The following is a 27,760-nucleotide window of genomic DNA, read 5'->3' as shown; positions in this document are numbered from 1 at the left end:
TCCCCGACATTAATGCATGCCCTCCTCCTCCTCTTCCTCTTCCTCAATCATGTCCTTCCTCCTCCTCCTTCACTACGTCCTTATCCTTCATCTACCACCAATGTCTCCTCCTCCACTACCGGCACCAACGTCACCTCCTCCACCACCATCACCAATATCTCCTTCCTCCACCACCAACATGACCATCCACCACTAGCGTCATCTCCACCATCGTTTCCACCACCAACATCGTCTCCACCACCATCTCCACCACTGGCACTATCTCCACCACCAACACTATCTCTACCCATAGCTACCACCACCAAGGCTGTCTCCATTGCCTCCATTTCCATAGCTATTGTTGTGGCTGTCAATCTCAACTACCTTAGTCTTCATTTCTACTATCGTTGCCGTTAAGATTGTGACCACCATCCCCATTGCCACCACCAACACTCCCGTTCTCCTCCCTTTCTTCTCTCCTTTCCATTCTCTTCTGTCCCTCCAAGGGTTAGACCCTTCATGGCAGTATTAACATTCCCACGCTTTTATCACTGCACTATGGGGTCAACCCCATCAATTGACTTTTGTTACTTTTGATCGCTGAAAATTAAAAAACACACATCAAATTATAGAAGATAATGAACTCAATATGCTTTTACTTCTAGAACTTTAAAAGTTATTAACCTTTCATTATGACTAATAATAATTTGGTTGATGAAGTCAAAATATCAATTATTTCCAACTTTAACATCATAGATTTTACCCTCATATTCCTTTTTCACAACCCTCCAAAGTACCTATAGAAACCAAAGCAAAAGCAGAGTGGTGTGTGTGTATGCATAAGTGTGAGGAAGGAGAAAACAAACCTCCACTAGGTAGCAATGATGATAGGCAAAAGCATTGGGTGTGTGTCCCCTTCCCACTCACACACTCAATGGAAGCCTAGCCTTGGCTTCCTTCCTTCCTTCCTCCCCATAAGAAAATGATGACATATTGCTCTCGAGAGTTGTGATGCCAAATCTTATATAATAATATTTGGGCATGGCCAATCCAAAATACTCATAACAGCATTAAAAGAACACAAAATGCCCCAACTCAAAATCGTACCTCAAAAGGAGATAGTCATCTTCAAACTCAAAAAATTTCTCTGACCACTTTGCTCATAACCCTATTGCATTTCAGCATATGCCCGCTATATACCTTACAAACTCTGTCTCCATTCCTTTTCCCCAAACACTATGATTATAACCACCACTATAAGTCCCCTTCACTCATAAAAATATCATATTTCTCCTTTCTCAACCAATAAAATATTGTTTTCTTCTTTTTGCTTTTAAAATTAGGCCCGGTAATAGAGCGCCGTGTTTTTTTACTCCCGAGAAACCGGGACCGGCTGTCCGAAAGCCTGTTTGCCGGCGTTGCAACAGTAGGTGTTTTGTCGCCGACCGAAACCGCCTTTGAACGCAAATACCGCTTTTTAAGTAGTGCGCCGAGGGTAGTAGAAAATTTTATTTTTGGACCAATTCGAGCGTTTTTACTGCGGCGGCGTGTGATGAAGGCTGAATCCTTGGAGCTCAGGAGGTGAATCGGGTAAAATATTTGGGAAATTTGTTTTGAGCTGAGCATTTTGGCTTTGATTTCGCTGAATTTGGTTGAGTTTTGGGGATTCTTTTTAGAAACCCTCGTTCTGGTGTAAAGGACGGGTAAACTTTGAGGTTGAGCAAAAATGTTGCCGCTGGAGCAGAGAGTATTCGGAACAAAGCGCATCCTAGTGAAGAAATCCCTGCCGGAATTTTTTTAGCGAAGAATTTGGGTAGAGGGCGGATTCTAGTTGAAGCCTAGCGAGAAATCGGTTTCGGTGGTTCTTAGCGAGGGTTCTAGGCAGAGAAAGCTTTTGTTTTTTTGGAAATATTTGAGTATCCTGTGACATTGTTCGATTTTAGTGCAGTTTTTACGTTGTCAGCAGCAAAGAGGCCTTTACTATCTTTCATGTTTGTGATCTTTTGTGACATTATTGTCTGATTTCACGTCTGTGGGTATTCAAGGTCCTTACTATTTTGTCTGTCAACACTCCTTTTTCTCTTAGGCATCTCGCCTGTCTAAAACTTTGTTAGCGATTACAGTCCGCAAAGCTTGTTGAGATTTCTCTGCTGTGCAGGATATCTTTGTTTACTGTTGTAGCCGGCAAAGCTCGTTTAGATTTCTCTGCCGTTCAGGTTGTCCAAAATACTTTTCTTCTTTTGTCAAGCAGACCCTCGAAAGCGTAGTGTACCGATCTTGTACGAAGGCAAACTAGTTGCTCTACCGCTTGTTTGTTTTGATCACTTAGAAGCCCTCGTTTTTGCTTTTTAGGTGTTTTGTAAGAAGGGATTATAATGTTTGTCGGTAGGAGGTATGGGCCATTTGCCACTCAGCATTGCCGCAGTTCCAAGAAAAATAAGAGCTGGATTACGCCGAAACCAAGCAGGAAGGAGTTCATGCAGAGCCAGTTAGTGTTCAAAAAGGTTGTAGAAGAGAAAGATAAAGAGAATCTCCTGTGAATCGTGATCCACGGTTGTAGTTATTAAGTTTGAATAGACGATTTGTGCAAAAATCAGTGAGAGTTTTGGCTGGATTATGTTGAAATCTAGTCGGAGGGAGTTCATGAAGAGCCACCTTGTGTATAAGAAGGTTGTTGAGGAAAAAGATAAGGAGAATCTGTTGTGAAGGGAAGAGGGCGCAGCGAAGTTGGAGGAGAGGGGTTTGTGCAGAAACAGTGACAGGTTTGGCTGGATTATGCCGAAACCAAGCCGGAAGGAGTTCATGCAGAGCCAGCTAGTCTGTAAAAAGGTTGTTGAGGAAAAAGATAAAGAAAATCTGCAGTGAACAGAAGAGTCCCCTGGCTATAGCTTGCATTTGAGGAGGGGGAACTTGTGCAGAAACTGCGACTGAATTGGACGATTGATGACCGAGGAAATGGGGACAAAATTACGGCAGACCCTTCAAGGTCTTTGCTTCGATACCAGCTGGAACTATGCCGTTTTTTGGAAGCTGAAACGTGGAACCTGCATGTAAGCTATTTATTTGTCTGTTCTCATTGAAGACAATTTATGGTTGTTTAGTTTCGATGGCAAGAAGTGTTTATGAGTGAATATTTATGGCAGTTGTTTCATTTTTAATTTTAATAGTGTTTTATTTCTAGTGTTTAAATTTGTATATGTTCTTCTGGGATCGACTGCATAGTATCAAATTGCAATGTTTCATTTGCTCCTCACTGTAATCTTATATCATTAGTGAGTGAAGCTTTCTACCAATATTCACTTCTGTCAAGTTTTCTGGAATTTAATGCCTGAAATAATTTAACTCTGACTTTTTTGGCGAGCTGCTCCGCTCATCATCAATGCGAGGAATTTATTGTGAGGTGATCATGGATGAATTTTAAGGTACTGCAAACATTTGTAATGCATAGGAAACAAAAAAAAAAAAGTAGTCTACATCAGCGAAAATAATGATAGATGGATATAAAAGGTGAGAGAAAACGGAAAGGGTTATTTAAGTTTTCTTTAGGCTTTGTGATTTACTAACAGTAGTTTCGCCAGTATGTGTAAGAATGAGCTAAATGTGTTAAAAGTCTTTAAGTATGTTTTCAAGGCTTCATTTATATAACATGGTGGTGAAAGAGCCAGCATAGTATCCATCCCATTGTACATTATGGTTTATTGTTTGAGATATACCTGGCATTTCTTTATTCTGTCTGAAAAACATTGAAATCATTACCAAGTTATGATAAACCATTGGGTAAATGCAAGCATCTTCAGTAAGAAATGACAAGTATTTTTTGCTTGATTGCTGGATGAATGGATATGACCATCTGCTGCATATGAAATTAACTGGTGAGACACCAACATGGCTTGAACCTGTGAAGAACAATGTGTGAGTCATCTTTACCTACCGTTGAACCACACGCCTCTGGCATCAAATAATCTTTTAATACTTCTTCTCTTTCTTATCTATGAACAAGCTATTAGCAGTCATGGTGAATTTCTTAATTACAGGATTATAGTTACATTTTGACTGCAAAATCAAGGTGATTTGACAGGCCTTTGGCATCAAATAATCTTTTCTTATTAGAACAAAAGTATAATTTCTCCTCTTTCTTGTCTATGAACATACCATTTGCGGTTACATTTAGACATACGCAAAATTGAGGTAATTTGACAGGCCTCTGGCATAAAATAATCTTTTCCTATTTGAACAAAAGTATATCCTCTCCTCTTTTTTACCTATGAACAAGAGGTTAGCAGCCTGAGGATTTCTAAATTTCAGGAGTATGGTTACACTTCAACATAAGCAAGGTCAAGGTAATTTGGAAACTGATTGTCGGTTCTTACAGTAAATAAAATGTCAGAAGCACAAAGGCAAACAAAAGAATACAAGATAGTTATATTTATCAGTGAAAAACTTTGAGAAGTTACACCTGCATAATTCTGTTTCTCAAAGCTCCTCTATTCTCTCCCAGTTTAATGTGCGGAAAACATCTGTCAGCCAAATTGGATTCTCAGCAACAATGTTTGAGCAATCTGAAACGGATGAGGTTCCTGATGGCCAAGGGCAAAAGTCTGGGTAAGTAACAAGACCAAGGAAACTAAATCAAGAAAATTCACAATGGGCAAAGGAATACAACTATAGAAGAAAATATCATTTACCAATTAGTACTGCTGAAATCGGTATACACTTATTTATTTTAGCCAAATCCTTTCTAACACAACTCTATCATTGTCACTTCTTCTCCGATGCCCTTAAAGCGTCCAGCACCTGTACCAGGTATGTCTGGGTTCACCCGGGGGCCAGGGGTATGCCTGGGTAAGCCCTGGATACATATCCGGGCATCTGGGTATGCCTAGGGCCATATCCAGAATGGTGTTTCATCAAATATAAAATTACCCTCACGGCCAGCACAAGGCAATTAGATGGTAGGGTGAAAATTGAAGCCAGCTACGCCCAACAAAGATAGATAACACAGAAAAAGCAAAAGGTAACAGAAAATAGACCTGTGAAAAGCAAAAATCAGAAGAGAAGAAAGCCCAAAATTTAGAAGAAAATCGTTTTGAGTATGCAGGGTTGCATGAGCCCTGGAATGCGCCTGCATCAAAGAGTTCAGAATTATTGGCGATGGAAGAGCTAGCCACTGTATTTTATCAGATTTCATTCATTTCCCACATACTATCTAAATCTTGCAACTCTTTTCACTTGACCATGTTGAGCCTGTAGATGCCAATGCAATAAATTTTCACTTTTGTGCCATTAATATGTTCTTTTTCTTCTCTCACCTTTGACAAAAGTGACTTTTCCCAATCAACATCTACAATTGCAGTTGGATCTTTATCTTGCCCTGGATGACGAGCACAAAAATTGGAAACCTTGAAGATTGGCCTGATGTAAAGGTCCTCAGTCAACCAATAATACACTATTTTTAAGCTGCTTAATAATTTGGCAAGGCCCAACCTTTTTCTGCTCTAATTAGGTACTGTCACATTTAAATTTTTGTTTATAATTTTGAACATTAAAGGAATAGCAAGGCAAATATTATGATCATTTTGCATGATTGTGAGACAATTTTGATTGCAATTCAATAATATTAAGAGCTAGATGAACAGTCAACAACTACTGCTACATGAACACAGTACACCATATGGCAGGGATGTAGTGAGTTCCAAGTCAAACACTATAAATATAAAAATGTAAACAAGTATTTGCAAAAAATAGAATCTTTTAAACACAATCCATGGTTTAGAACATATGCCATTCATAATTTTTAGGCCTTTCAGCAATTTTCATTATTTTTGGGATGGATTGGCCTTATTCTACTTGTTTCTGGATACATACAATTTGCCAATTTCCTGAAAATTTATATAAACATCATTATGACTAACAGTACGTTGAACATTGTTATATCCATTGAAATTTAGAGAACCAATATAATCTTATTACACACTTAATCGTTTATATCTGTTCCATCCAATATATTACTAAATTTTGTTCAGTGTTATTATAAAAAAATGCTTAGCTTGATGTTTTGTTCAAAAGTAAGTCAACTCAATCTCCTTACTTTGGATGTGTCTTCGAATAGCCGATGTATGCCAAACTAGGTTACGCAATTAAATGTTTATATCTGTTCCATCCAATATATTACTAAATTTTGTTCAGTTTTATTATTAAATATGCTTAGCTTGATGTTTTGTTCAAAAAGTAAGTCAACTCAATCTCCTTACTTTGGATGTGTCTTCTAATAGCCTATGTATGCCAAACTAGGTTACACACTTAAATGTTTATATCCGTTTCATCCAACATATTACTAAATTTTGTTCAGTGTTATTATTAAAATATGCTTAGCTTGATGTTTTGTTCAAAAGTAAGTCAACTCAATCTCCTTACTTTGGATGTGTCTTCTAATAGCCTATGTATGCCAAACTAGGTTCTTTGTTAATTTTATGATACTTTTATTGCTGTTGGATGATCTCTCTCAAAATATCACAATGAGATAAGATTTGGCAATATATAGCAAGATTTAGCTAGAAATATGAAATTATTGACTGTTCATATCAGTACATAATCACTATCACTAGTCATTGACTGTGCCTATTGACATCATAATATCTTTTGAAGTTAAAAATCAAAATCTTTTGTTTTAAGTGTCTATGCGGCTTTTTCATTTTTGTAAGTCAAAATGTACTTCTAGTTTTTATTTGTGTTGTTCCATCGTTAGTTTGAGACTATCATTGGGATTAACTTTTCATTGTACTAAGAAAAACATGCAACTTAAAAGTTGTCATTCATTTGTGTAGACTAGTGCCATTATCTGTATGCTAAATTTAAGGGCTGGTGAGATTGTACAAAAGTAGGCAGTGTCACATTTCTAATTGTTGGATTGCAGGAACTTGGCATGGGAAGATGGCTACATCAATGAATATGTTAAAACGCCTGTTGTTTTAAATGTTTCTGCATACATGACACACGGTTTTCCTCTCAGTGGCATGGGATGTGGACAGGAAGGAGGGTATGCCCAAGATGGATTTTCAGTTGGAGATCAAATTGGTCGAGCTGTGGCTCAGATGTCATGCCAGGTGTTTACATTTGGAGAAGGGTAAGTCTGAGACCTCATGTAAGGTATATTTATTTTGTGAGTTGGAGTAAGTTTAATCTTTTTCTTTTCAAATAGTAAGAAAAATATCCTTATGCGAAAGGCTCCTGTTGCAAAATGGATTGCTAAAGTCTAACTTGAAAGAGCACAACTTTTTAATTACTCAGTATTAATTTGGCCATGTGTAGGAGCACAAAGAAATAACTACATACCATGAAGATCTTTTGAACCCAAACAATTGCAGCAATTCACATATATTAAACGTATCTGCAATACCCTGTAAAATGATGAATACTTTTCCACTAAGGGCATCAAGTAAAAGTTCAAATTATTGAATGCTTTCTGAGAATAGAGTACATCATTCCTCTCTCTTTCAAATTCATTCTCAAGTTCATCCTTGGGTTTAAATCATCATTTCTGTGAGTTTCCAGGATGGGGGCACATGGATGCATCAAGGATAGCAGGGTGATGGTGAGGGGATGGCTATTAAAATAACTTAAAACAGATTAAAAGCTGATAAAATTTCAAAAAGTTTATACAATGGGCTGAACTTGCAATTGCAATCCTTCCCTTTCTTGGATTTTCAGGGGTTTTTAACCTTTTTTACATAAAAAGTTTTTTTATGTTATCTTCTCACACCAAATGGGCAAGGTTGTCCAGTTCTCCCCTCCAAGTCCCCAAGTCTTTGGGATATCACCTGGATCACTGGTACCGTGTACCTATGGAATGATGATTTGAACTTTATACCATAGAAGTAAATATCTTTAAAAGATTGTGGTATTCTGATATATCTTTTCTCAGCAGGGTTCCTGGTATTTTTCTGAAAATATCTCGAGTTTATCTAAATACTTTTGACCAGGAAGTTGACTGAAATTTTCATCAAATTTATTTTGATATGTCACCAGTAATATTGCAATCTAGTTGCGCCCCCCCCCCCCCCACCCCATATAATCCTCAAATCTGCAAATTTTTGATCATTCTTCTCCGGAAGTTTTGTATATGGGTGGAACACCTTGAACAGTATAAGTAAATGTTAAGATTCCCAGTTGTCAGTATTGAATGGCAGTTAGGTCAGTTGCTGAATGATAATGACAAGTATTGCTGTTGTTAGTTCTTGAATGGATGTAGTTATCTATAGTTGTAAAGAGACATGGTATAACTGGGTTTGAAAACCTTGTGACCAGGGGAACATGACTGATGTTGTGATTAGTGATTATGACTGTTTGCTTTGGTAACAGCAAACACTGTTGTCATTGTCTGTGATTCGTGAACATTGTCATTGTTCTTGCACTACAGATGTTAGTGCTGTTGTTGATTTGCTGTCATGTCTGCTTAGCAATGGATATTGTTGTTTTAGTTTGTTTGTAACATGGTTGTATTATTGAGGTCATTGTTTGGGAAATTGCATTGTTACATATCAGCTGTTAATAATGTCGTATCAAGTTGAGATTGCTGTCATCATTGTTGCCTTTTGACCTAACTATACTTCCATGATTGGTAGTCTTTTATGTGATCACTGATTAGTAGCATTCAGTTATTACTTATTAGTGTGATCTGTATCATCCTTGATCAGAATAGTGTTAAGTAGCATCATTATTAGTACTATGATCAATTAATATGGGCACCATTACTGTTGTCATTGACATTCTAGTAAAAGATTGCTTATCATAATGATCATATAAAACTGTGCTGTCAAGACAGAACATTGCTATCCTGAAATGCTAGGCATGATTGTTGTCATTGCTGTAAATTTAAAAGGTATTTGAATTGGTTATGGAGACTGTTGTTGTAAATTTTAAATCTGTAGTTATTATTTTGTTTATAGATTAGTCTTTGAACTTGATTGTTAAGGGGGATGGTAGGGTTAATAGGTTAATAGGACATATTTACTTTGGTTGTGCTTTATTGCACGAAGGGTTCACTGTGATTCTGGCAGAGATATTTATTAATGCTGTTAAAGAGATCTATATTACAACTATTTGTAATCATTTATCTAAAAAATAATGAGGAAAATATGTATTTCAAAATTCATGTTGTACAGGTTTACTTCTATTCTCTTACTCTATGCAATTAGGATGCCTTAAAATGTTAAAAACTCATTTATTTCTCTCGGTTTTTCTAATTTCTGCTATTTTTTGGTTTTAAGGAACTTCATCATATTAGATAGAAATTGAACTGTACATATTTGACTATGCCAGGCCTGAAAACTCTAGTCCAATCCAAGCCTGGGCAAAATAGGGAGAAGTATACATACTAGAAATCATTGGGACAAATTAAAATCGAAATTTTTCCTCAAATCTTCTTGAAACTTGGTCGACCACCAGTGAGGGTGTGAACTCTAACAAATGAGATTGTGGGTGTCAAGGGCTCAATTAGCTTGCCCATCTGCTACTTATTGCGTTCTTTGGGAACATGGCTGAATTGAACCTCTTGGAATTTATCTTGCAAGCTGTGAATCTTTTCCAACTCTTATTTGCCTTTTCTTGGTATGGAATCCCTGAGGACCAGATAACAAGTTGATGATTACCTTTGAAGCAGATTCAATTTGTAGTTTTTTCCACCCAAGCTTGAGATCTTCTTGCATCCCTTTATAAACAGATTTGATCTCTGCTAAATTTTTAGTCATATGTCCCAATTTTTCAGCAAAGAAAAAGACTACAGATTTATATTAGCATCTATCAATGCCTCCCATACTAGCCTGACCTGGATTGTCCCTTGAAGTACCATCCATATTCAACCCTCCATACCCAAAGGCGGAGCTGTCCAAGGTCTATACAACTTATATCCCTTTTTAGGTCGAAAAGCAGGCATTGTTGAGGTCTTGAGTTGCAATGAGAGTTATTTACATAAATGCTCCCATTCCAGAGTAAGAATGCTAGACAAATTTTATGCCTGATAGAATTCAGCTATATTCATGTTGGTCCTCTCGTAAATATATAACTGGTATCTTTGCTAGCTTGCTGTAATTTTCTGCAATTTCTTCTTTCCAAATGTTCCAGAGCACAAGGGTGATGGCAGACCACAACGCAGGAATGAAATTCTGACCCTATGGTAAATGGTTTTGTCATGTACAAATCAGCTGTTCAAGAAGAGACTGGATGCTGACCCATGGAAGATTTAACATTGTAGATAGAGACTTCCATAAGGAAACTACACCTGGCAATGGAAGAACACATGTATATGGTTTTGTCATTGTCAAAGCATAAATCACAGCAAAAGGGACCATAAAAGCCACATTTCATGAGCCTATCCCCAGTTAGGACTCTTCCTTTTAGCACCAACTGCACAAAGAAACTTTCCTTAGGCCAAATAGCAGGCTGCCATATAAGTGAGAAGAGGTCCTTTAGCAGGTGACAAGTATTCTTGCTTAGGGCAGCATAGCTTGAAGATGCCAAATATTCACATGTAGGACTGTTTCCCCAAGCAAGGGAATCAGGGAATGAGGGAGAGGAAAGAGGACGACCCAAGAGAATTGTATCAATCCGAGATTGGTGCGCTTGACATGGATTGGCCTATCCAAAGAGGGAATCCAACACTGCCCAATCTCCCAGGGATGACTGGCGGGCTGACAGTAGTGATCCATCCTGTTTCTTGTAAAGTTTCCATGGTAGGCTTCAATTCTTGGAATTGAGTAATGATAGGTGGATGTCCATCTCAATAATCAGTCCAAAAGTTGGCACTTTGACCATTTTGGATAATCCAAAACAGTTACTTTTTTATAAGAGCTTCCCCCGTTTTTCGAACAACAAGAATGGGTGATCCCTTAGAGGGAAGAGATCCTAATTATACTCGCAAAGCTGTTAATCTCCACTTACTTGGCCCAAATATTAGCTGCCCACAATGCAGGAGTCATAAGCATAATATCCTTCGAAAAATATCTTTTTTTGGGTATGCCAAGAAATTTCCAAGAAAGATATTTGTTTTGTTGTGTTAAATTATGCATAAATCAGAATGTGAAACGATGAGAATTCTACCAGTTTTCCATTGTTGCAGACTTTGGTAAACAATTGACAATCATTGCAAGCTGCACAACCCAATCTTAAGGTCGTGGGAAATTGTTTCGATCCACTCCAAATCAAGCACTAACTAAGACAGATTGTAATTCCAGAAAATAACCACTTTGCCACATATTTGATGCCATATGGTTACTGTCAGATGTTCTAATTAACTGCACTGTTCTGTTCTATTAGGAAGTTCTACATGCAGGGAATTTCTGTTGAATGAACATTGCTGGAACTATTCTTGAGGGATGCTGACTGAAAGGCGAGATTATGGTTAAAAAATTAAAGGCAAAAATAAAACATCATACAATGCCAAACAAGAACGTAGAATATCTGGTAAAAAATAAAAATTAAACTTGATGCCCAACGATCCTTACACGTGTACAATAACCAGTCCTCATGAATGGTGGTTATTGTTACTTTTGCAACAATTCTGTAATGTGCACACCTCAAGATATTTTTGATGATTAGGTACACAGCATTGAGTCGTTACCCGATTATGGCTCGTTATTTAGCTGTGAAGTACAAAGTACATTAAGTACATCAGTTCCATCTTCGAAGTATTTAAATTTGTTAACCAAGAGGTTTGGTTCTTGTCATCTGTAGTTCTCTAGGCAAAAAGACCAATTCAATCTGTTTGAACTTGAGCTGATATTCTAGGAAGGAATGTTTCATCTTGATATGTTAGGTGTGGGCAGAAAACAACTGATTCTTGAAAATCCTCAAACGCTTTGATTATCACAATATATATATTTTTTGCTCGTGACCACTGAAGAGCAATATTCCTAAGAAATTGTCTTTACGGGATGGCTCACTTGATGCTTCAACCGTAGCCTTGTACTTTTCCTTAATAGATGATATGGCAACAGAGGGGCTCACTTGATGCTTCAATTGTAGCCTTGTACTTTTCCTTAATAGATGATATGGCAACAGATGGTTGCTTCTAATCGCTTTCACTTAAAGAACAATTGTTGTACCAAGGCTGGAGTATTATTCCTAAATCCTAAGTGGATTTTCTGTTATATCTACAAGACTGCAACATCCAGTCCAAGTCTCAAAACACCTCAAGGCTAAGATTGTCATTGTGAAGAAGTTATAAATACCCCAAACCATATTCCAACATGTCTTGTATGTATCCAAATACTTGATTAGCATCTTCACAATTACTCTTTATGGCATTTATCATGAATCTGGACAACTTACGAAATGAGTACAAGATAGTCATGTTAGTGTAATGAGATAAATGAAAGCACCAACTACTTGCTGATACATGTTTCTCTTTCTAATAAGCTTATAGCTGACACATGTTTCCATTGTGATGGATTCTGACTTGCCTTACTCTATTCCTAATTGCGTTATTTCCGATTTTTTCTTTGCTTATGAAATTAAGATTTTTCCTGGCAATCCAACTGAGTACTCCTTGGCTTCCAGTTTGTCATTGTCAGCTGACCTGGCTTCCTCATTTGGAACCAGTACTTATATTTTGAGTTGTTGGCAGAGACATTGGTCAAGCAGAAGGTAAGAGGATATATTTAGAGTGAAATTTTATCATTACGTGTTCTGATAATTTTTCCTAACAACGAATAAAGTAGTTGTTTAATATAGACATCATATAAAATTGCAGTGTCTCATATTGCCTGAATCTCATTTTGGTTTAATGATGGGTTGTTATGTTTCTGTATTGTATATACAATCCAGATTCCTATATGTACATGGCATGTTAATCTATTCAATATTCTCTACCCACAAATTAGGTGTCATTTGTGAGTCAGGTCCAACAAATTGGAATTTGCATAATTTACACTCATGATTGATGAACATATTCCATTTTGAATCATATTGTGCTATGTTTAATCTATATGTATAATTGTTGTACCTGTTTTATGTATGTTTGATGAATACTTATTTTCTTGTTAGTGCCTCCTTGTAAGAGGAAGTAGCTACAGTAAATGGGTGTTGTTTGTCTTGGTTAGGAGTTACATAATTTTATGTTTAAATGATTAATGGATTGTTAAGGACTCTAGCACCTCATCTATAAAAACGAAACAACATTTCTATGTTTTGTATCATTTGATTGTTAGTTTATGATAAGTCAGATCATTCAACCAGGATAGAATTTATGTAAATGTTGATGGATCTAAGGGTTTTTGACTTCTTGAACAGCTGATTCATAATATTAATTATGCCTTTAAGCCATTTGTGGTAGAGACTAATGAGTCTTGGGTCCAGTTCTTCCTCCCTGCCCTTGGATGCTAAGATGATGCAATTCTAATTTCAATTGAAATAAGAATAATCATGCTCACATTCTTATGCGTAATTCTTTGATGTTTCTCCAAATGGCTGATTTTTTGTGGATTTATTATTAATTGTAGGTAATGAACATAAGGTCATTTAATCTTCTAATTTTATAATGTTGGTAGGACAAGTTGGTGAAGTTGCATTTTCACAACATTGTGTGTGATATATGTTTGTCTTTGCACCTTAACTATGTCAGTTTCTGTTTAAGTAGCTTTTGTTGTGCAAACATTTTTTTTCTTTTAATTAATGGATGGTAAACTTTTTAATGTGACCGGTGAAACGCTTTTGACTCATTAGTTAATGTATAATAATGGGAGTTTTGCTGGGTGAGCTTGCTAGCTTAATGTCTATCAGAGCAATGTATGAGTGGGGTTAAGAAGGATTATTTTTATGATGATACTTCTAGATGAACTACATTACAATTATCTGAAAAATTGGAACTGAACTAAAAAGCGTCTTCATACATGTTGATGTATCCTGGATATGTAAGTTTTTTGATACATTATGGGTCAAGACATATTTTCTCTGAATGGACGATGATGAGATGTGGATATTCTATGTATAGAATATCAAACTACCATTTTTTACATTGTCTGTAATTGACTTTCATTCTTATTTAGCCATTGTATCTTTTCTTTTAGAATAGCTGAATCATGTGCTAAAGCTGTGATTATTTGAGTTATACTGTTGTAAACATGAATGCAAACTGTTAGAGTCATTTCTAAGTTCTGCCCTTAGCATAAAGTTTTATGGAGATTAAAAGGTGGGCATATTTTTCCTGCAGCACGATTGGAAGTGTGGCATTTACTGACAAGCATCAGTGGATCTTTGGAGATAAAAACTGTGTTAGTGAGTTGAATCATGTTGGGTCAGTTTATGGACGTATCTTGCTTGAGGTGAGTTTTTGTAACATAGAAAATACTTGTGTCTATCGTGTGGTTTATTTCAAAAGGCCTGCCTTCAACTGTTTAATGTGTACTATACTTTTTTTTAACTTTGCACAAAAATGCATGTTAATAGCTCAACATCAGGGAGTTAGTTCTCCAACATCTAGTAATTTGCTGATATCGTTTGTGTAGAAAGTCTTCCACATGCACGAGCTAACATATGTCCCTCCCATAAAGTCGAATGGGATTTATTGTGACATGGAACTTTCAAAAATAAAAAAAATAGTTTTTTTGAAATTATCAACATTTTTTTAGTTTCATGATTTTGGAGCCCACCCTTTAGAGTGGGTTTTGGCAGTCAAGCTATGCCCAAGTGAACTGGACATTTATTACACATTCTAATCATTTCAATGCATTTTGAATGGGGTTGTATCAAACAGTGGTTTCAAAGCTATGCTTCCTGCAAGTTGATGTACTAATTTTTTGGTATCTGTCAAAGATGGCCCCAAACTACCAACTAGATAACCGACTTTGTATTTCATATGCTATGGAAGAAATTCAGTTTTTAAAATATGTACACCCATTACCCTACATCTTGTCTTGAGCAGGTCTTCATTTCATGTATTGAGGTCATATCTCGATATGCACTAGTGCTTAATCCTCAAATTTAGCTTCATAAGGAGAATTGGTATCCTTAGATTGAACATTTTAAAATTTATTTAGATTTCTTTTGTTTGCTTAATTTTAGCAATGAATGATGAGCATAATGAAATATTTAGTCAATAAGAAATCAAGTTCTCATTCAGTGGAGGTGGAAATTATTATTTTTAATTTGTCAATTTAGTATTGGCTAATGATGTGTCTATTCAAATCACAGTATCCCATTGAATGGCAGGATCAATTTGCTGCTGGAATCAAGGTGAGAGCAAGCTTTTCTATGATTAGCTATTAGTGTTACAATTTATTCTGTGGTGAAATCGTGCAGTTTATACTTAGGATACTGAATCATTTTTTTATTGAATCAATATACACTGAAATAGTTGATGAGGAATACTAAATGATGTCTTAGCCTGCAGACAATTGCTGTTATAGCTGTAATGCCACATGGTGTCGTGCAACTTGGCTCAACACAAATGGTGAGTTTAAAATATGATGTATTATTTTCATTTCCTTTGGAAATATTCATTTTGTTTAGAGTTTTGAAGATTTCTGTCCCATGTGAGATATATATTTGAAAGGTTGTAACACCTCACCGGATCGCCTTCCTGATAAAAATGTTTCAATCTTTAAATTCATAGATGATCATTGCGTCTACCCTGTTTTTTAAAGACCGAGAAGGAGAGTTTAGGAGTCCCTCAAGAGTAGTGAAGTTGCCTTGAGACCATCAATGGAATATCAATAAATACAAAATAAGAAGAGTTCGCCACTGATATTTCCTTATACAACATCTATAAGTTCAAGTTATTCTCCTAATGCTGTTTTTATTAACGATACCTATCTGCCTGAATTATAAATATAAGCTACATCATAAACAAGTAGTTTGTTAATGGGGGATATCATTGCTCTAATCAATATCAGAGTGACAAATGCCCTATAGCTTGTTATTTGCTGATAACACTTTACAATCAACGTAAGAATTTAAAGTGAATTTGGCTCTTAAAATAATTCTAGAGGTTTTGATTTCGTTTTGCCCAGGCCGTTTTTATAATATGATAGCTTGATCTGCTTCGATTTTTTTGGTTTGAAATGAAAATCAGTGCTTCATTAATTTGTTTATTTTATTCTTTGAAGTTTGTATAGTGAAGCAATACTTTATGACCATGCCTGTTTTGCTTTCATGTTATTTGCCCTCTTCCTTTTTTATCATCTTCTCCTTACAACCTCACCGATTTCTCTGCAATTTGGCTCTTAACTTTCACTATTACATTACTTTTATCAGTACAAGTTGACCTACTTAATTCTAGAAACAAGGCAAAATTGGTCTATTAACTAGGAAATTGGGAGCACAAACATATAATGATAGGGTTAGTCAGATAATGTCTTCCTCATGCAGTTATACTCGGGTATTTAAGTCCTCATGCTCATATTCGAGGCATCAGTAATTCACATCCATATAGCATTAGAAGTCATCTGGTTCCGTGGGCCCAGAGAAGGGGGATGGGCATGCATCATCTGTTATCTCTCTACTTCTATTAAGTCATTGACCTTGGGTGTTAGGAAAGTTTTGATGGGAAGTACTTTTCTTCCCTTTAGGATTGTCTAGCCTAGTCCATTTGCCCATGCAGTTCCTTAATGAATATTATTAGATCATAAATTGGCTCTATAATTGTCATGGATAGTGATGTTAAATAGGTTCTTCTCCAAGTGATGATATGGATGTGTGAGATGTTTTTATCTAGCTTTAGTCTTCAGCTTTGGCCTTCTTTTGTTTCTTGTTTCCCCGATGGGTTCACATCTCTTGCCTATTTGTATTTGTTCTTGGATGACATGGTTGAGGTTTACCTGCTGTTATTTTTACATTGATTGATATGATAGTTATCTTGCCAGCTGCTGTGTTTTTTTCTAACCAAGTGTTTTTGAATCTCAGTGTTTTAATTCAGTAACTTATGGGCATTAATGGAATTTCCCTTTCTCTCTTAATATCATTTTCCCTCTAGCAAGATGTGTTCATGATTAAAAGGTTTTTTTTTTCGTTTTGTTCTGCACATCATGCTCATTTCAGAGCTTTCATCAAACATAATTATTCCCAAGCTTTCATTCTGCAACTGAGTGTGTAATAGGTGGACATTAACCCTCGCCATGCCCCCCTTCAGCTGACATTGCAAACATTACATTTGTAGCATTTTAATGCTCTCAAAGTTTGGTCTTTTCTGTTTGCAGCATGGATGCATATTGAATAGGTGTTTAGAAGGCTTTGATGGTTCTTTTGCATCTGAAGGGCAATCAAATTGGAGGCACTACCTACACAATATTTAGATCCTTCTTCACCAACCATTACTTTCACTGTGTTCCCTCCACTTCCATCTCCTCATCACTTATGCTAGTGCTGTAGAATGAAGGAACTGAAAAATGAAACAAAACTAATAAATGCAGATAATGCTAGTGACATCCTTAATGGGTATCTGATCTGCTTCTCCTTGGCTCTCTTGGCTGGGAATTTATGCTCTTGCTCTCTTTTTCTTCTCTTTCCTTCATACAATCTTAAGAAAATGAACAAAGGCTTGAGGAGCTGTAGTAGGTTGGGTTGCCTTAGTGGGCTCCTTTTTTTGATTTTTGGTTTCTTTTATATATGTATTTTTTCCTGAAGCTGTAATCATTGCGCTGTACTGCCCTTAATTTGCATTGGGAATGTGTCAGCATTCCTGGGATGTCCTATTTTGGTCATCAAAGTGGATATTCCCGAGAGACATGCCAGGGAAAGGCCAAATCGTCCTGGAAAAGTACTAAGAGATTGGCTCTCAGATACCAGAAACAGAAGGGTGCTAAGAGATTGGCCCATTGGGCACCCTTCTTGCATTACGTATGGGAAGGATATCCAGGCTCAGTTTCAAAGATTTCCAATATTTTGAATAAGGATGCCCATTAATTGTCATGGTACAATTGCAATATGATCCGTTTGTGTTATTTTCTGCTTTCTTACATATATTTCTGTCATTGGTCTGTGCTCGCTGAAGACAGACAAGATGTATCATTTTTTTGATGTAAATTAAGTACATGTTTCATTTCTTGGGGTCTCTGTTTTAGTGTTGTTTTCTATTGATAAGGAAAAGCAAATATCTAGATGGCGAGGACAAGTGAAAAATATATGGTGAAAAAGAAAACAAATATTTGTTAACTTTTTAAGAAAAGCATATGGATGTACAATGACCTGGTAAGGAAAAGCAATTAGATATATGACAAACGTCTAGCTTGAAATTGTGTCATATAACCAGATCCATGATTAGCAAGTGAAGACAATAGTATAGAAAATCTTCACCAGGTTGCAGTGTGGTAAATATATAAGTATGGTTTGTTATATAACCTAAAAATTAATTTTTCTAATTTGTGAAGGCTTATTTCCAGATTCAGCAGTGAAGTTTTCATTTTATATGCTAACAATTTATTTGTGTACATGTCAACATGCAGATCATGGAAGATTTGAATTTTGTAAACCAAGTAAAAGAGCAGGTCAAAGAAGATTTGGATTTTGTAAACCATGTGAAAGATGAATTTGGTATATTCCAAAATATTCCAAAATCATTTTTGCCCAATAATAACCTAGATGGTCAAAGTGGCAAGATTGAAGGGTCACTTTTTCAGAAAATGTCTATCCCGCTGACTTCACTTGGAAACGCAGCATCATTAGGTGTAACAAATGCAACTCCCTCCGAAGACAATTCTAATGCATCTGTGTTAAAAATTCCAAGCTCAGATATTCTAGATAAATTTATAAGCCCTGCAAATCTAGTGGAAAAGAATAAGAGCTTGCCTTCTTGCACCTTGGCCTTGCCTTCTGATGGTGCCTCTACTGGAACTGTAAACCATCTATCTTCATTTCAGCAGAATAATGCTCCTTTAAATAATCTTCTAGCTCATATTGCTGATAAAAAAGGTAGTGAAACTGGTAACGCAATAATTGTACCATCTACTTCCAGGGTGTATCCCTTCAAAGGCCAGATGCCAACAAACATTGCTTTGCCTGATAGGCAACAAACATTAAACATGGGATCGAGCTCCATATTTATGGAGCAACCACAGTTTCAAGGGAAAATGGCATTTAATTTTCCAGATGATTGCATCTTGAATTCCATATGTGGTGCTAAATCAATTAATGCTGAAAGATTGGGCCAAGACAGTTTCAATATAACCCACAAGGATGATAGGCTACAGGAAACTGCATTAGATGTGCAGCCCTCAGGTCCATTATTTCAAGATAGTGTTGGACAGTCTGGATACTCTACGTTAGCTGCAAGGTTGCTTGAACGCAATATCAACAAGACAAAAAAGGAGGCAACTGCCATGCCAGTGGTTAAGGTAGATACAGAGAACATCACTTACACCTCTCCTTCATTATCTTCAGCCAACATGGGAATGGCCATCTCTGATAATAGGCAATCCTGTAATGTACAATGGAGTGCTTCAGCTGGGTGTCATAACACAAAAATGCTCAAGAATTTAAGCAATGGCCTTGCGACTTCTCTTGGGTATCAAAATGTTTCAGTATCGAACACAGTTGGATTAGATCACTCATCTTGGCAAAAAGAGGTTATAGGTAAGAACATAGCTGAGCATTTGTCAGATAATGGTATTCATGGAATGAACCCTGTCAAAGAAGTTTCAAAAAGTGCCATGACTGACCTTAGCAAATATTCTGCCATTCTAGCTGACTTTGATAATCCTGATGTTATAGAATTTGGCAGCTCTGACAACAGCAGGAATTTGCCTTCTAAGGGGCAAAATAAAACTATGCATGCCATTTCATGCATCCCATCAAGTGTAGAACTGCTTGAAGCACTAAGGCCCACTTTCAAGGCACCAGACAATAGTGTTTGGGATGAAATGTTATTTCACAGAGGTGTATCTAGTACAAATTTGGGAAACCAAAATTTTGGAGTTTCTCCTTGTTCAGACTACCATTCTGAGGATGTAAATAAGAAATCAGATTTATCCATAATGACAGCAACTGAAGGGTGGTTTTTGCCTGAGACCAAGTCTGAAGATCTTTTAGATGCTGTAGTTGCCAATAGATGCCTGCGCACTAACCAGGGAGTGGATGATAACATATCCTGTAAAACTACATTTTCAAGCACAACAAATTTGACTCCTGTGTATTGTTCCTCTGCTAAGTCTGACAATTGCTCTGTAGCACAGGTGAGTGCATCTGAGAAGGAACAGTCAATGGCTGTAGACATTTCCAAGCCTAGAGAGAGCCTAGATTTAGGAGACTGTACAAATCGAAGTTTTTCTTCTATGTTCCATGAGGACATAGGGGTAAAAATGTTTGCAAATGAATCCTCCATAAACTCAATGCCAAAATCTCTAGTGAATGATGCCCATTGTGAAAACAATGGGTTTACACAGGCAAAAAGACCTGGGGAGCCTATAAAAGGTAACAGGAAGCGGGCCAAGCCTGGTGAGAGTTCCAGGCCAAGGCCGAAGGACAGGCAACAGATCCAAGATCGTCTTAAAGAACTACGGGAGATTATTCCAAATGGAGCCAAGGTAACTTTCTGTAATTTGTACCTCATTTTTGTTTTCTTTGGACCATAATTGTTATGACAGATTTTGAAGATAAAAAAGTGTGTGGTCTCTAAAGAATAGAACTGGAAATTAAGGGACTCTACTTACAACTATTTTTGTGAACACTTCAGTGCAGTATAGATACGTTGCTCGAACGTACCATAAAGCACATGCATTTCTTACAGAGTGTGACAAAGTATGCTGATAAACTCAAGCTGACTGGCAAATCAAAGGTATAGTTCATTTTGTATCTCACATTCCCATGTATACTACCTTTCATAGATTCCACAGGGAGTGTGACAAAGTATCCTGATATACTCAATCTGATATACTTTTCTTTCAGGAAGTTTTCACTTTGCTTTCATAGATTCCATAGGAAGTGTGAAACATTTTTTAAATTTTTATGGATATTGCAATTTCAAGTCTTCATTAATGCTTAACCTCTGTATCTGTAGATTCTGTACACAATATTGTCAGTCTTCATCGATGTTTCACCTTGCTATAATATTTGGTTCTTTAAAAGAACAGCGACTTTGAAATGTGTTTTTACATTTTTACGAAGTGCACGTCTTCTTTCACATTTCAAATTTTAATTTTCCATACAAAATTAAAGCAGCAGATTTTGAATAAGAAAAAAGTTTAAATGCATACCCAATATTAAGGTGCGTCTCTGAGCTTTACACTCATCCTCAGGCAGAGTCATAATAAAATTATGGAAAGTATTAATCAGAACAGAAGTCAGCTCTTCACAAGTAGGTGTGAAGGTAGCTCCAGGTGATTGTTGGGATGCACTCACTTATAGGATGATACTTCTGTGGAGTTATCTTTTTCTTTATGATGTTGTGAGGTCTATGATTTCATAAAAAAATTGTAGGATTATTTGTAAATGGTTTCTTGATATTTCAAAGAAGAATATATGAATGAAGTAATGGACCATTACTCCACCCAGTGCTTCAAATTTATGTAAGGTTATGAGCTCAATGATGCACTCATTAGGACTGTTGTTTGCGTAGAAAATTTCTACAATATGCTTCAGTAGGCAAGTTCTTTGTAAAATTTTTAATAATGGACCTCATTCAGCTAGCAATCACCCAAGGGAAAATGTTATTTTTTGTATTTTTGTATTTGAATCCAAACCAATTATTTTTCAGTTGAGTTTGTTGCAGGTCTTTATCCTCATTGCTTGATTAATTGCTGCTAGTATTTGTTTGCCTTTTTGGTTGTTTTTTGTTGTAATAGGTTTTGGAGCATAAACAGTTACAAGATTTAGATTCAAGATGTCCTGTACCTCCCTGTGTTATTCCATTATTTTGTTTTGACTGCTTCTTGGTGCTATTAAATTTTGTTCCCTTGACATGCCAATGCCCATGTTCATTCACGAAGAATACTTGACTGAAATAAATGACCAGAAGTCAAAAGCATCTCCGTATATAGCTTTTCACAAAATGAAGGACAATTACCTAGGCTTTAAGTTTGCCCATGTGTCTAAAATGATTAAACTAAACGCTATTAAATAGGATACAAGGAAAACTCTTTATTGTGAATTTATAGGTTGTAATATACATTCTCAATATCATTCCATTGTGGTTGCCATTTCAATGGAAAACTTCAAATGTTAACTGTTTGTAGGTTTTGATGTATCAATGCTATCTTTATTTTTTCCATAGTAACTCCTTCAAAGATTATTCTGCATAAACTAGATTTATGCTGCTAATCACAGTGCATAATCTTTTGTGATTTTGGAAAATCATGTAGGTTCTTGACGAGGAAGTTGCTCTGCTAGCCAGCACTATGGAAGGTGGTGCGAGCTGGGCATTTGAGTTGGGTGGTCAAGCAGTAGGTTGCCCCATCATTGTGGAGAATTTGAATCAAGCCCGACAAATGCTTGTAGAGGTTGGTTGTTGTTCCAGTATAAGATTCATTATTTTGTTAACTGAAATGGGTGCACTAATGCATATACACATGCACACAGACACACACATATTCTGTGAGTTATTAGCAATTTAACAGAAAACTTATTGGTAAATATTGAAAAATAATTGAGACTGTTCTTGGATTCAACTGTGTTTATTTTGCATCAACATTTTGGATCATGTTTTCTATTATGATCCAAAATGCTATGCAAAATAAATTTGCTGTGTTGAAATTAAAAGTACTTTCAATTATCTTCACGGACTGCAGAAAAATTATAACTATGACTGAAAAATGGACTTGACAACATAATTTATAGTGGAGTTTATCTAGAATGTTATTTCATGGCAGTCATAACAACTTTGTGTGATGCAGGATTAATTTTACTATTTAGTTCTTCTTCTACTTGTGTGGCTGATCTTTGAGTTTTATAGGTTTTATTGTGTTGCGACACATTTTTTGTTTGTGATTATCCCTTGAATTTAACATGAAATATGTTTTTCAATCCGACTCATTGGTTTGCTATGTTGGGTTGCTGGAACCAACGTTGGCCAATTTACATGGCTGGAAAGGCTCTGATAACTAGCAATGGCTCAGAAACAGTGCCCTCAATTTCAAAGATTAAGGGGATCCTTTCATGCTACTCTTGTTTTTTGGTTTGTTGGATTATAAGTGGTTTAGTGTTAATTTTTGTCTGTATGGCTTCATATAAATTGCAGATGTTGTGTGAAGAACGGGGGCTCTTTCTGGAAATAGCTGACATTATTCGGAACTTGGGGCTTACAATCTTGAAGGGTATCATGGAGGCTCGCAATGACAAGATCTGGGCACGCTTTGTTGTTGAGGTAAGTTGTTCCTCTGCATTGCTTAATTCTCTGATTAAGAAAGCTTATTTTTCTGAATAAATTTGGGTCACCAAGGAGTAATAGTTTTTTTTTGAAGTGATGCCTTTGCATTCCTCACATTAGTTACTTATCATTTAATTGCAGGCAGACAGGGATGTGCACAGGGTTGAAATTTTATGGTCACTTATGCAATTATTGCAACCAAACACCAAGGGTAGCTCTACAAGTAATCACTCTAGCTTAGCCAACTCTCAGGTCACTGAAAATGTCTCTCAGACATTTGACACTTTCCAGCTATCACCAATGGTGTGTGGGCCATAGTAGTCTTAGCCATCCATTACTGACATCATTATATGCAAAGTACACTAGTGTAATTTAAGCAATATGAATTGCTAAGTACTGCTTTGATGTGTCATCCATACCACTTTATTTGCCAATTTAAGTGTAGAGTATTTATTTTGTGGTCATTGGAAAAGGTGCACTTGATAATGCTAATTTTAAAGACAGATTCATAAATCTTTAAAAAGATTGTTTATTAACTCATAACATTTTGCATGCTTTAACTAGCAAAAGTATTTCAGGTGACTAGCTTGCTTGCACTTTTACTAACCATTTACTAATTGGTCTTGCAGTCAGATAAAATGAATTTCTGATGTTTTTCTACTCAACATTGGGTTCTTTGAATTATTGACTATGGATACAAGAACCATCTCAATTTTGCAGACATTTAGAATGATCTGAAAAATGCAGAGACAAATTCAATATATCATGCTGTAGTAATTGATGATGCCTCGTGTGTTACAAAACAAGTTCTGTACTTAAATATTCTGGCAATTTTTTTTGCTGAAATAATATTATATCGAGGGTTCACTGCATCCTTTTTAAAACTCTCTGGCTTTTGTCACTTAAGTGGTTTCTTGATTCTGTTATCTGGCTGTCACAGATGGCTTTTAAAATTTTTTTTGGCATTGCAACCAAGAGCATTTTTAGGGAGACGAGGCATCCTTTCTCTGCAAACACTGAACCAGAAATTGATTCTTGGACATGCACGATTATTTGCGTTATCTGTTTTCTTGGGCAACTGTTGATCTGTTTTATCCCAGCAGATTTAATCCCTATTATATTTGAGATTATTGGTTTTGACTACCTCAATAGTCTAATTCTCTATTTACTTAAAAATTTCTGTGGTTATTGCCGAATTGCATGTGGTAGGGATAATTACCCCTTGTCAAACAATGTAAGGATACTATTTCAACAGCTAGATAGATCAAGGACAACATTTTCAAGCATGCAAGTCGCTTGGATATTTGTGCAATTTAGATTCCTTGATAAATGTTCCTAATAACGTGTGCAAAATACAAATGTTAGATCCAGTATGGAGATATCTGATGTGATAATTTGATAAAATCAACTAGGGTGACCCCTTTATGTTCATCCCTGCCAGGCCCCCACCCGCCGAATTGGCACATTGGTCGTAAGGATGGGTATAAAGGTCATATGGATAGGTATAGTCGGCACCAGATTATAATTATAATTAAAAAAGGGTCATTTTTGCAAGTGGAGAACGCCTACAATTCTAATATTCAATTTATTGATTAATTTGTATTTATTTTGTCATGGAAAAAGACTATACATAAAAATGGCATTTATTATGATTTGCATTTAGGAGCATCTATATCATGGAAAATATGTTGGTATGATATTGCAAGATGTAAAATATTTTATGACGTGTAAGAGCATTTAAGAGGGAGGTTATAGGGGGGTTTATGACTAATTTATGAAGTACAAAAATGATGTGACATATTAGAGATGATGGATTCAAAGTGGAGGTTGCATCTTATTTTTAGAAGTTAGACCATTATGGAAGTGCCATTACATTTCGATCTAGATTCCGGTGTTTTGTATCATGAATTTTACACAATTGTGTTTTGAAACGACTTGGTGGTTTTTGGTTTGGGCTTGCTCTATTCGTCTGGTGCATTGGAAGGAGTTTGTATCATGGTTCGCAAAAACATTGTGATATTGGAATGCCCCAAACTTGTTGAGCTCGTGATTGTAAAGTAATTGTTGTTGTTGTTGTGAAGACAAGTGTTTTGAGATTTAAAAGACAATTGGTTTGAGTGGGAGTTGTGTACAAAATGCATCTTTGTTTTAGGGAAGGTGACAAACACGTCATGGTTTTAGGGGGAAATTGAACAACATAAATTTTTTGTTGTGGAAATAAAATGTAGCATTTATAGTTTGAGCAAGTTTAATCTTGGTTGAGTTGGAGTTGTCTATAAAATAGATCCGTCTTTTATGAAAGAGGACAAGTACATTATGGCTGGACAGGAAAAATTCAACATAAAATTTGAGTTGTGGAAGCATAAAAAGCAAGTGTTGCTCATAGGGCAAGATGTGTGGGCTTAGTTGAGAATTTTTTTTTGCTGTTGTGTGAGCAGATCGTTGGGTTGTGTTAAATATTAAGGAGATTATTGAGTTTGTGCTTGGCAAAACTAATCCTTAACATTATTTTAAGAGAAGTCAATGTGGAAGTCATTTGGAAGGCTAGTAGGTAAAGTTTTGTTTTCTTTTTCTTTGAAAGGTGGTAGATGTCAAAGAAGCTAAGATGCATTTTTTTAAGCCACCAAGAATGAATTGGTTGTTTATGGAAGGTCAAATGAAAAAAAGGGAAAGAATAATATGAAAGATTAGAAGTCCAAATTGGAAGAGGCTAATCTATCTTCTTTGGGTGGCCCAAAGTGGAATGTTGGATCTATGGTAAGACATGCCACTTTAGAAAAAGACTGAGGAGAAGAAGAAAATAACAAAGGAGAATTTGCTCATGCATGCATGTGAGAATGTATGGATGCTAGATTGTTGAGCTTTTTTTCCATGAGTCCATTGGGAGTGGCTCCCTAACTGCAAGTGTCAGAATTAGATTCACCAATGGTGTGAGGGGTATTGTGCATCTTGTGGCCAACATGAAACTTGTTCTTTGATGATAAGACCAATGATGTGGGAGTGCAAGTGGTCATTGTTAATGATGAGTGTAAGATGGTTTGTGGAACTATGGTGGTAGCAAAGGGACTACAAATTAGAACTCTTATTTACATTGATGACAATATATTTGTTTTGTTGTCAATAGATTTGCAATATTGATTACATGTCAAGAAAACTATGTTCTAAGCACCATTTTAGAACAAAATGTCATCAAATACTTTTCAAAAGGTTTAACAAAGCCACCATTTGCAATCACCATTTGATAAAGTATAGGTCTTAAGTAGTCTTATATGATTAAATTGCAAGTCAAAAGACTTTAGTGAAACTTAGGTGCTCAATAGGGGGAATGTAAGAGGACTGTCTTTTTATTTTTTCTTTTGAAAACTCTTTCCATGTTGCATGAGCAAAATTAGGGCTCTCGATTGTTTAGTTTTGAAGAAGTCTCTTTTTGTTCATGGTGTAGAAGCTCCATTGCTACACTTGGCCATCTTGTTGCACTCACAAAGATGCGTTTCATGAGCATAATAGGTTCATGGCACATTGAGTGGGTCATCCATTATTCTTAATACGAGAATAATGCTTGCTTCCTTGAGTTTTGTCCATATTGCCAAAGTGGAAGACAAGGTTTTCCATGTTGTAGATCTGTGTGTTTGTTTTCTCGAATGGTAAGTATGTTTTCTATTTTTGGCGGTTTAAGCATTGATGAGTCTTTTAAGGGTTTTGATTGTGGCGTATATTATGGTTGCTATTAATTATTTTCCAATATAATCAGTTAGGTATTGGGCTTTTGGATTACCTGTTGGTGATAATATACTTACTATCCACAACAACATAAGGTGGTTAATTGCAATAGCAAGTATAATGGTTGGGGGGAAGTAAGGGAATGGTGGAGGGAAATGACATTAGGGTTATCATTTTAAGAACAATATAGGGATATCCTTGAAACAACATGCACAAATAAGGTCTATCAAATCCACCTTAAAGTCAGTGAAGTTCAAAATAGTCAAGAAGACTAACTATTGAAAATCAATGTTTTTGAGGTTTGTAAGGGGAAGTAAGGCAAGAGTTGCTTTGATAAAAAAAAAGGGAGTAGTTTCTACTAACTTTCATAAAAGAGAAGCTTTGTCTTTGTTTGAACATAAGAAGCATTGATGAAGTTGTGGTGATTGGAGTTGCTTTATCTTTGTCTTCTTCAACTTTTGTCCTCCAACTACTTGTAGAGAAAGGTGAGCTACCAACTTAATTTGGCAAGCAATACTTGGGATCCTGTTACTCTAGGACATTGTTATAGTGTTGTTATTAGTAATACTTCCAATTCTAGAGAGTTAGAACCAGTGTTACAAGTGAGTCTCAAGGTAGGTCACTTTACTAGGTTTATGAGCCTCTAAACTTGGACTCACTAATTTTGACCAAGGTTAGTAGTCTTGGTAGACTCGTCGAATCTCAAGCCTAGGAATCTACTACACAACTTTAAAAAGTAATTTTTTTTTTTAACTAGTTAAATGCACATTAGCACCC

At 36.2% G+C, this 27,760-nt stretch overlaps 1 protein-coding gene and 1 pseudogene across 2 annotated transcripts; both read left to right on the top strand.

Moving 5' to 3' along the window:
- Positions 1 to 1,472: 1,472 nt before the first annotated feature.
- LOC131071279 (uncharacterized) lies at positions 1,473 to 23,727 on the top strand. Of its 2 annotated transcripts, none has more exons than XM_058007051.2 (10): positions 1,473 to 3,029; positions 6,893 to 7,102; positions 14,183 to 14,294; positions 15,181 to 15,204; positions 15,362 to 15,421; positions 18,411 to 20,486; positions 20,636 to 20,737; positions 22,260 to 22,397; positions 23,135 to 23,260; positions 23,405 to 23,727. In XM_058007051.2, exons 1-10 carry the CDS (start codon positions 2,923 to 2,925, stop codon positions 23,579 to 23,581), a joined length of 3,132 nt encoding a protein of 1,043 aa, XP_057863034.1. In that variant the 5' UTR covers positions 1,473 to 2,922; the 3' UTR covers positions 23,582 to 23,727. The 2 variants fall into 2 exon arrangements, with proteins under 2 accessions (XP_057863034.1, XP_057863033.1); XM_058007050.2 differs by having other exon boundaries at positions 15,163 to 15,204.
- A 3,091-nt stretch (positions 23,728 to 26,818) lies between these two features.
- The window catches only part of LOC131071248 (K(+) efflux antiporter 3, chloroplastic-like), a 31,549-nt pseudogene continuing 30,607 nt past the window's right edge, over positions 26,819 to 27,760 (top strand).

This window comes from Cryptomeria japonica, chromosome 8 (assembly GCF_030272615.1).
Source record: "Cryptomeria japonica chromosome 8, Sugi_1.0, whole genome shotgun sequence".
Lineage (NCBI taxonomy): Eukaryota > Viridiplantae > Streptophyta > Pinopsida > Cupressales > Cupressaceae > Cryptomeria > Cryptomeria japonica.
Note: the sequence above shows the minus strand (reverse complement) of the source record. Positions and strands in the feature narration are given on the sequence as shown.